General features: G+C 40.8%; 1 protein-coding gene across 1 annotated transcript; it reads left to right on the top strand.

Moving 5' to 3' along the window:
- Positions 1 to 516: 516 nt before the first annotated feature.
- On the top strand, positions 517 to 8,058 carry Ptgdr (prostaglandin D2 receptor). Its single transcript, XM_076848382.2, has 2 exons — positions 517 to 1,362; positions 7,837 to 8,058. Exons 1-2 carry the CDS (start codon positions 517 to 519, stop codon positions 8,056 to 8,058), a joined length of 1,068 nt encoding a protein of 355 aa, XP_076704497.1.
- Positions 8,059 to 11,118: the final 3,060 nt, after the last annotated feature.

Here is an 11,118-nt window from a genome sequence, read left to right as displayed (position 1 = left end):
ACTGACTGATCTGAGATAACTAGGTAGTAGCCTTTTCTCAGCTTCAAGTGAGCCTTCCACTTCAGCCTCCCGATTAGCCAGCTGGTTTTTCTGAGTTCCTGACCAACACTGGAGCTCTACCAACGCTACCGCCTTGCGCTCTGCTTACATTTCCCCTCCCTTTCAGTAGTTCTTTTGCCTGACCTGGAGGACTGGTCTTGACTGCTCCGACTCTGGCTACCAAGATCTGTCTCTCCTCAGTACCCCACGCATCAGGGCCGAGCGTTTAGCTCCGCTGTTCCAAGCTCTGGAACATCCGCGAGTGCTCACGGAGAGGCGCGTCCCGCCCTCGAAAAAGGGTGTGACCGGAGAGTTTAGATAGGAGGCGCCTACTGTGGGGAACACCCTGCCGCCCGCAGAGCTTCCTTTACAGTTCAGCCTCTTCACCAGAGCCGCGTGGGGAATCGCCGGGGGCTTCTAGGCTCCGGGGCACCAGGGCTCACGCCCTCCCACCACCTCCACTCGAGCCCGCCCACCATGAAGTCTCCCTTCTATCCGTGCCAGAACACCACCTCGGTGGAGAAAGGCAACTCAGCGACGATGGGCGGGGTACTGTTTAGTGCGGGCCTCCTGGGCAACCTGCTGGCCCTGGGGCTGCTGGCGCGCTCAGGGCTAGGGTCTTGCCGACCGCGCCCGCCGCGCCCGCAGCCCTCGGTATTCTACGTGCTGGTGTGCGGTCTGACCATCACCGACTTGCTGGGCAAGTGCCTGATAAGCCCGGTGGTTCTGGCTGCCTATGCGCAAAATCGGAGCCTGCGGGGGCTAATGCCTGCGTCAGGCGACGAGTCGCTGTGCCAAACCTTCGCTTTCTTCATGTCTTTCTTTGGGCTCGCATCGACGTTACAGCTCCTGGCCATGGCTCTGGAATGCTGGCTTTCCCTGGGGCACCCCTTCTTCTACCAACGGCACATCACCCTACGCCGGGGCGTACTCGTGGCTCCGGTGGTGGGTGCATTCTGCCTGGCTTTCTGCGCACTACCCTTGTTGGGTTTCGGGAAATTCATTCAGTACTGCCCGGGCACCTGGTGCTTCATCCGGATGGTCCGCGATGACTCGATCTGGGTGGTGGTCTACTCTGTTCTCTACTCCACGCTCATGGCGCTGGTGGTTCTTGCCATCGTTCTGTGCAACCTGGGGGCGATGCGCAACCTTTACACCATGCACCAGCGACTGAGACGACACACGCGCTGCGGACTCAGGGACATCGCGGAGCCAGGCGCGGGAAAGAAGGTGGCATCCTCACATCCCTTGGAGGAGCTGGATCACCTCCTGCTGCTGGCCCTCATGACCGTGCTCTTCACTATGTGCTCTGTGCCTTTAATTGTGAGTAGCTGGGAGCAAGGTTGTGGGGAACTGGGGTGTGTTGGGCCGCTGGTGCGGGGCTGGAAGGGTGGAACGGGGTGAACCCCGCCCCCCGCCCGCACAAGAGGAATGCGTCCTGGGCCAGGAGGGTTTGTCACTGTGTTCCCCAAGTCGAATTCCCTCCACAGCCCTAAGATAAAGTCCAATTCGCTGAACGAGAAGAGGGAAGGTCAGGAAAAGGGAAAGAAGACAAATGAGGGTAGGTTATGACCCAGCAAAACCCTTTCCATTGTGACAGGACTCCCTCCTGTCTGCTTCCCTCTGGGGAGCTCTCAGGGGCAAAAATCCCTCAAACCTTGGAGAAGTTTGGTCTTTCCGTGACAATAGGGTTCCTCTGCTTTTCCTGACGGCTAGGTGAAGTTTTATTTCTTTAGATGTGCTCATGGTTTTAATGATGTAAGAAATGAACGAATGGCGTCTGAGGGTTCTTCTCTGGGTGTTAGAGTGGAAAGGAACTAAGGGACAGTTTAATTCTTCCCCATTGGCTTGCAGATTTAGTTTGAGTGAACCTGGATGCTCTGTTGCAACTGTTTCTGGTGCCACCACGGGAGGAGGTGTGGTAGAGGCTAAGAGGCTGTTTGTATGTGGTTGCAGCTGGTGGTGTCGTTTTGACAACCTGCCTTGACAGGTTGTGTTTCTATTCTGGCAAGTGAGTTGGCATGAAGGCCATTATCTTGGGTTTTAAGTTACTGAGGGGTTTGAATTACCTCCAGTTTTGAGGGTTTTCATTCCTGGGGGCCCAGACACCTGGAAGTGGCTGGCATAGGAGAAGACTTTTTCAGTATAGCTCCTCCCCCTCTCTCCCACCTCCAATGTACCTGTTCAGCAAAAACTACATTTGAATAAATTACAATACATAGCCAGTTCAAAGTCTTTGGAATTAGAGACTTATGGGACTAGGAAAGTTAAATTTCTTACCAGGATATAGCAATTCTGGATATTATTTTCAATGGGTAATTTTGCAAAGGAAGATATAAAGTGATTTTCCTTTAAATGAAGGTCTTAATGTGTGGAGGACGCATAACCTGTAGCACTATCATGCAGGATTAGGATCAGAACTCCATCAATCCATCAGTCAATGTCTATATAAAAAGGCAGAGGTAGACGTAGAAGATAGATTCAACAATGGTTCTCAAACTTTAGCATGCTCAGAATCGTCAGTAGGCTGTAAAAAGAAAGATTACTGGGTCCCACACCCCCAGGATTTCTTTAGGATGTTTTTAGGTTTTTAAAAAATGTTTGTTTTGTTTTTGTTTTTCTTCCAGAGCAAGGGGTTAACCTAAACCTCACACATGCTAGACATGTGCTTTTCCACTGAACCACATCCTTAGCCCTAATTTTTATTCTTAACAAGTTTCCAGGTGAAGCTGAAACTGCTGGTTCAGGGATGGCATTGGTGGAACCACATTCTAAACAGGAGTTGGCAAACAAAAGCCCACAGGCAAAGTCTGCCCTGCCCGCTATTTTATGTACAGCCCTGAAGTTAATAATAGTTCTTACCAAGAATATTTGCAACCAACCCAGACCTTTAAGTCCCAACTAAGCCAAATCTATTCCATTAAAAAGTTTTATTCTTCTCCATAGTAAATTTGTATTCTAAAAATTGTGCCTAATTATTATTGCATCCTGAATGTCATCAATAAAAATTGTGGAAATGTATTTTTTCTTTCTCTCTCATTATCTTGGTACTACCACATAGTAATGATTTTGCCTTTTGGTCTTTAAGACCTGAAATATTTATTGGTTGGTCCTTTATAGAAAATGTTTGCAGAGCACCTTTGTTGAAACCTCACTTAACCTAGGCTCTAATAAAGCAGACATTAGCCAAACCATAAAATTTTTGACCTGAGCTTGAGTGTTATAGCAAAAATAACACAGAAAGTAACATAATACAGTGGTAAGAGCATTACATTTGGACATGTCTCTAAGGAGATTTGAATAACTCATAAAAGTATAGTGAGAAGCAAAGAAAATAATGGACTTGAAGATGATTTTTCTAAAAAACTTTTAAAGTTCCAAATATGTGTAATATTGATAGAATTCTTCACAAGAATCATCGTTTTCTAGAAAGGACAAAGGTTTTGGTGTAGGACATGGATTTGAATCAGGCTTCATTATTTACTGGCAAGGATTGGCACTTATTTATCCTCTGATGTCAGCTTTCTCATCTGTAAAATAAGAATAATTATACTGTTTTCTGTAAGATAGATATGAAGATTTGAAATTACACACACACACACACACACACACACGCACACGCACACGCACACGCACAGACACACACAAGTGGAACATCCCTAATCCCAAAATCCACATGCTCCAAATCTGAAAATTCTGATAATCAACATGATATCACAAATGGAAAATTCTACACCTAACCTCATGTGACAGTTTGTTGTCAAAACTCTGGCACACTCAAAATTTGTATAATTACCTTCAAACTAAGTGTACAAGGTCCATATGAAACAAGTGAAAAATCTCATTTAGACTTCCATCACCAAGATATTTCATTATCTATAAACAAATACTATAAAATCCAAATAAATAAATAAATAAATCTTAAATCTGAAACACTTTTGGTCTCAAGCATTTTAAATAAGGGATATATGGCATGTACAGTGTGTGTGTGTGTGTGTGTGTGTGTGTGTGTGTGTGTGTCTGTGTCCCAAACCAGTGCCTGTGTTCAATAATTAACATTACTCTTATTACTAATTATAGCTTACATTTCTTATTATTGCTTCCTGGATATAGCAAATTAATCAAGAGATATAATCTCCTTGGGAAATAGTGTTATAGTCTAAGGTTATGGTTCTCAAATTCTTCATGATTTCAGTACCCCTTAATACTCTTTAAAAATCATAGAAACCCAGAGGGGTTTTATTTATATTAATAATATCTATCAGTATTTATCATATAAGATATTAAAACTAAGAATTTTTTAAAATACTATTGCAAAGAAGATATCAAAGTCTACTTCTCATGTTTTAATACAGATTCAAGGAAAACGTTGAGTTTCAAAATGACTTAGTGAATGATATAAGTTATAGCGATTTTAGCAAGTAAAACAAAAAAGCATATTAAAAGTAAGAAGTACTAGGAACAGTCTCTGAAAATACACAAGTGTACTCTCAATCTAGAAAGGTCCAAAAAACCCAAGAATACACAAGCACAGATTAATGCCATTAGCCACAGAAGTGGTGATGTCATCATATGTTATACAGTCTCCATAAAACTCACTGCACACCTTCTACAGAATGAGAATGAAAAATATAAATAACAGTTTTATGAAAAGTTTTGACTTCTTTGCCACACTCAATGGGTATTTGAGACCTCACACTTGAAAACCACTCATCCAAGAAATGGAACTAGCAACTAGAAAAATAAGCCTATATCCAACTTACTTATAACATAAGGCCAGTGAAAAATTTTTTGTTTCCAGTGCTGGGGATTAACCCAGGGCCACAAGCATGCTCTGCAAGTACTTTACCACTGAGCTACACTCTCACCCCAATCTTGAGTATGATTTTTAACATTCACTTCACAATATTGCTGGATTAGAGTAAAATGAGTAGATTGAATTTTCAAATTTGCAATTTTGTACAGCAGGAAATATACATAATACGGAATGAGCTTTAGAGGCAGTCTGCAGCACATTCTCTAATGTGTATAATATACTTTCACCAGATTCTTTTTATCTTAGAAAACCACAATATATTGGAGGTTGGAGGGGGAGCAGAGATGGATGAGAGGGGGTGTGTATGTAGAAATGAGTTATAACTCTTGAGCAGTTTAAAAGCTGGATAATGATAAATACGAGCTTGTGTGATTATTTCTTCCAGAATCCATGGAACCGGAGAAGTGGTAAAGGACATCCTGCATGCATTGAGACAGATCTTGTGTGTATGCCATTTTGGTGGCAGAAAGAATAAATGAGATGCTCCTTTCAAAGGTGGGGGGGGGCGGTTAGAAACATATAAGGGATGGGAGACAAAAGAAGGGCCCAGAGGAAAGGGGTTATAGTAGATTAAAGGGCTACAGAGGAAGGCACATACTAGGGTGTTATGATGATGAACTGGGTAGAAGAGGTCATCAGATGGAGACCTCCCCAGCAGGGATGGCCTGCCAAGTCTCCACCTGGTTGGCAATGACAACATTTTCTCAACGACTTGACTCCTATATCCATCAGAAGTTAGTCTTCTCATGCTGTCTTTATGTAATTGAACCACTTTTAAAATGCCAGGTGTAGAACAACATTCTTCTAATACAAATCTAGTGACTTGAAAACACAGATAACCCAGCAGGGGTGTAGCTTAGTAGTAGAGCACTGGCCTAGCATGTGTGAGGTCATAGGTTCAGTCCCCAGCAATACACACACACTCTCTCCCTCCCCCCTTTCCTCCCTTCCTCTCCCCTTTCCTCCCTCCCTCCCCTCCTTCTCTCTTTCTTTTTCTCCCTCTGATACATTAATAGAACTGACATGGTAAACACTGCATAGAAACAAAATGATTTGTTGTAATTATAAGAGTATCAGATCCCACTAATCAAGCATTCTTGCATAATTGGACTTATATTGTGCTGTACTCCACTTTGAAGAGAATGGGGCAAATATAAAAACAAACTCATGTCAACTGCTTTTTAAAACCAACTTAGTCATAGAGTTTATTGTCATCCACATATTCATTCAGCACACATCTTGTATATAGAAATCCAAGACACTCTATAGTTCATTGTGGAGATATAAATTGAGAGAAATATCACATGCAACTACATAAGCCCTAAATTGATGATTGGGACCATAGGGAAAATTAGCAGAGGACAGGAGACACTCCAAACTGAAAAAAAATAATATTAGCTAATTATTGAGTCTTATATGCTAGATCCTGAGCTCAAGGTTTTCCTCATACCATCTCACTTCAGACTTCACAAAAATCGCTCAGAAGGTAGGTACAATAATTTCCACTGTAAATATGAGGAAACAGTAATTTCCCTGAAGTCACACATCAGGGAATTCTAATCCAGAAAGACCCTAAAGTGGAGTGGGCTTAGCTATCACCTCAGATAATTTCGTAAAGGGTATAATATTTGGGGTAGACCTTGAAGGAAGGTATGATCTGAGTATATAATCAGTTTACATATCTGTAATATAGGGATAATGACTGTACTTCATAGATTTTTTTTTTGGGGGGGGGAGGGCTAAAGATAAGATAAATTTTTTAAAGTGCTTAGAACTGTGCCCAGGGACAGTAGGCTTTATGTGGGTATTAGTCATTATTATTGTTATTAGTGTTATTAAGCAATAATTATGGAAGAAGGCATTGAGATGTAAGTAACAGCTGAGTCCAATGTAGGGAATTTTCCTAAAGTGCACTAGATTGGGGTGGTTGAGCCTACTGAAATGCTCCATTGAGCAGTATTGAAAAGGCAAGGTAATTGTTATGGGAAGAAGCATCTTCTCCAGGAGATGCTCTTTGATTCCTTTGAATAGGTCCATTCTGCACTTATCCATATCATTTTCTAGTAATACTGCATTTGCATAGTTTCCATTCCATTAGAGTCCATTTGCCTCATTATGGATTTAGAATCTCAGGAGGCATAGGGTGTATAATGGCACAAAGAACAGGTGGCCAGCCTCAGCCTGAGTAGGAAGCAATGGCAGTACTGTGTTGGTTGAATGGCAGGAAGAGCTGTGGTCTGAGGCACATTGCAGGGTTTCCAGGAGGCTTTAGGACCTCAGGGAAGACCAAGACAATAGGTAGCTAGACACAGGTAAGTAGGCTTTTATTTATTTATTTATTTATTGCACGTTTTTCCTCCCTACCTTGAAAAGAGAATGTCAACCACAGAAAGATAGCAATCTATACCAAGGAGAACTAGGACACTGAGGTGAGCACATGAGGTGAACTGTTCCTTTTTCAAGTCACCTTATGTCTTTTCATTGTTGTATTTCCCGTATCTTCACATTGATTCAGTATTATTGATGCTTTGATATAGGTGATGTTTTCCAAGTGTGACTTATTTCTAAGAAAACTGATAAGAGAGGACAGGAAGCAGGTAGAGAAGAAAGAATTGAATAAAATACAGGTGCAAAGATATTAGCTGGAGAGGCTGTATTTATGGAAGCGTGATGATCCTGTATGTGAAAGCTGTCAGTGGGTCTTCATGGTCTGGCTGGGACCTAGACACCAGAGCATGGCAAGGGCAACAGCCACAGGGGGTCCATCAACCAGATCTCCTACATACTCCTCAGTTTCTCCATCTCTCAGACTCCTCACTCACACCCGTCAGCTTCAGTGACCTCACCTACTTATAAATTTACCAAATATGAGTATTCCAAGTTAAGCTGCCATGTTCTTACAGAAAGGTAAGTGACATAAAGTGAATCCATTGCTGTCACCCACCTTTCAATATCATAATGGAATGTTTTTCTTCAAACAGTATCGTTCCTACTATGGAGCTGTCCAGGATGCCACTGAAGAATCGGACGATCTTCTAGCCTTGCGTTTCCTGTCTGTGATTTCAATTGTGGACCCATGGATTTTCATCATATTCAGAACTTCAGTATTTCGAATGTTTTTCCACAAGATTTTCATAAGACCTCTTATGTATAGAAACTGGCAGAGCCATTCCTATCAAACTAATGTGGAATCCAGTTTGTGATAGAGGCTTACAATCTCTGGTAAGTTGGAGAATATGTCAGTTTCAGACCCATGATTTAAAAAAAAAAAAAAAAAAACCTTAAATCCTTAAAGATTTTATCTCCCATAACAAAAGCATTGAAACATATTTTCAGAAGTATTTGATATAGTTTGAAAATATGTTGCCACTCTGTATTCAAGAACCATTTCAGTACATTTTTTTTTATTTTGTGTTATTAACAACAACTAAAATGTTGTATGTTTTAAGCAATGTTAATTGTCTTATAACAATGATATTAATTATTCCAACATTTGTATCTGGTGCCCCTAATTTTTTTTTACAAGAAACCTATAGATCTTTATTTAAATATAGTAGAAACACCACTATTTAAAATTATGTGATAAATGTTCTTTAAAAAGCATATCAATGTCTTACCCTATTCATTTCCAGTGATCCTTGAATTATTTTATCTCATTATTACCCCCTGTTTAGTTATTATCCTGGCCAATTGGTCTAGGCGAAGCTTGAATCATAGATGTTCCTCAATGTGGGAATATGACTGGATTAGGCATTTGGAGGGGTCTTCCCAAGCCATCATTTAGGGGTACTTAGTGTTCAGGCGAAGATGCAAAGCTACAAGTAGATGGGAAGAAAGATCTGACTGTGGCCCACAACTCAGACAAGAAATCAATATTTGAGAGTGGGCACATAATGTTCTTTCACTTTTGGAAACTCCATTTTAGAGGCTTATCATATTGATGGGTTCTTTGAGGGTAGGATTTACTATGCTTCTTGGACAAATACTGATGTGTGACTTACCAGAGAGCTGTGTTAACTGAGTTTGGCTGTGTGAAGTAACTGGGCATTTGCACAGAGGAACAGGGACTCAGCCAGCCTCAGTTGAAGCTAATGGCCATGGCCATAACACCTTCCTATAAAGACCACTTTCTGCTCTTATGGAGACAGCAAAATGTTACTGAGGCTCCTGTGGGCTGTGCTTTCACAACTGAAGCAGGACACAGCTCAGAAGGAGCTCAATCAAGCACTTTAGTTGGACATTTAGAAGTTTACAAAGGTTAGCCAAACTGTGACCAGAATGGAAAAGTGGGGAACCACAGCTGTAGCTGAATCGGAGACTCAGCCCCACGTACAGCCCGCACTGTCATCTTGGGTAAAACAACTGGGGAGGTGGGGAGGCGGTAACAACCAACTAGAGGGAATCCAGCATCTCTGGAGTTCCTTTGTATACCCCTGCACACTTGGACTCTGAGGTGGAAAGCTGAGACCTCCAGCCAGCAATCCCTCCTGGGGACAAAAGTATTTACTTTGTTTCCAACTTAGCAGTAACTTCCTTTTTTTCACCTCTGGTTTTGCCCATATCTCAGAGACGGTATTAACTTGGTAATATATGTTTTTGTTTTTGTTTTTGTTTTTGTATAGCAAAACTGTGAAAAAAAACAAATTAGGAATATCAGAAATATAATTTGAGAGTATGACATGATGAAGAAATTCAGTTGTTTTTCAAGTTTAGCTTTTGTTTGTATGTTTAATGTGTATATGTTCATATAATTTTTTTGATCAGAGGAAGTACATCTTTTTTGTCTTCTTTTGAAAAATGTGTTATGAAAATTGTTCAGAAAAATTTATAAGATCCTAAATAAATCAACAAACATAATTTTTAAATATTTTGCTCAAGTAATTACTTTTCTTAAAAGGGCTGTGATTTCTGTTTGTAGCAAACAGTTGCCAGAAATATTGCTATCTCTAGTAGTATAACAATGTGAATTTTTATATACTATCCTGTTATAATTTATATTACCATAACAAATTTTCATGTTTTATCCAAGGACTTGGTACTCCTCGTGGTTTCATTTGAAATGTCCATATGTCATCCTAATGAAATCCATGTCAAGTTAAATCCTACTCTGCAGTAATATTCATTGATTTATTCAAGCTACTGATTAGGTGCTGAGGAAAATAAGACTCAGTCCTGGTCCCCAACTGCTGGGTTGTACACTGCCGGGAGAAAGGATTGCAAATAATCGTAAGGCAGTGTAGAAATTCTTAGTAGTAGGTGCACACACACCAAACCAGGGGTGACACACAGGGCTGACAGGAGAACTTCACAGGGGGAAGACACTTCAGTCAAGCATTGAAAATGAGTAAAAAATTTGACTGACTCGAAATGAAAACTGGAAAGACACACAAAGAGTTTACAAGAGATATGAGGAAACATATGATTAATAAATGCTGAAAAATATCCAGTCTAATCAAACAAATGCAAAAAACAAAGTCAAATTATCAAAGACCAAAGTCCAAAACAAAAATGTCTCATAAAAAAACAGAGGTTATTGAAAGATGGACATTCATATTCCAGTGCAAAATAGGAGCTTAAAGTGTTCCTTTATATTGTTCTAGTAATTCCACTCTAGAGTATTCTCCTAGAGGATAATCAGCGTTGCTGTCAGAATCATGTACAAACCTTTTCTTGGTAACCTTATTTATAAAAGCAAAAGAATGAAGATAGCTTGAAAATGGGTAAAGTAAACAAATGTTCAGATATGTTTATTTTTATATAATATATATGCACAGAAACATGTGGCCACTAAAAAGTTTTTTCTCAAATACAACATTAAGAAGAGAGCTTACAATATAATAGTTACAAACATTAAGAAGACAGCTTACAATGTAGTACTAAGTGAAAAGGGCATGATACATCAATTTAAATTATAACTCATAAACATATATGCATAGAAATACCTTGAAAAAATTAAGCATGAGCAGAACAGGTGGTGCATGCCTGTTACCCCAAGTACTCAGGAGGCTGGGGTAGGAAGAGTGCAAGTTCAAGGCTACCCTGGGCAACTTAGCAAGAACGTGTCCCAAGAAATTTTTTCAATGTCCTAGGCATATAGCTAAGTGGTAGAGCATTTACCTACCCTGTGGGAGGGCCTAGGTTCAATCCCCAGTGTTGGGATTGGGGTTGGGGGTGGGGAGAAAGAGAGAGAGAGAAAGAAAAAAATCAAAATGTTAAGTGGAGGGTTCTGGGGGGGAGCATGAAACATGGGTATTGTTTTGATG

This window comes from Callospermophilus lateralis, chromosome 3 (genome assembly GCF_048772815.1).
Source record: "Callospermophilus lateralis isolate mCalLat2 chromosome 3, mCalLat2.hap1, whole genome shotgun sequence".
Lineage (NCBI taxonomy): Eukaryota > Metazoa > Chordata > Mammalia > Rodentia > Sciuridae > Callospermophilus > Callospermophilus lateralis.
Note: the sequence above shows the minus strand (reverse complement) of the source record. Positions and strands in the feature narration are given on the sequence as shown.

Excerpts from the sequence above, each read along its gene's own strand:
- Ptgdr (XM_076848382.2), top strand. The coding sequence starts at position 517 with ATGAAGTCTCCCTTCTATCCGTGCCAGAACACCACCTCGGTGGAGAAA. Across the intron at positions 1,363-7,836 it reads TGTGCTCTGTGCCTTTAATT|TATCGTTCCTACTATGGAGC; the intron begins GTGAGTAGCTGG and ends TTCTTCAAACAG.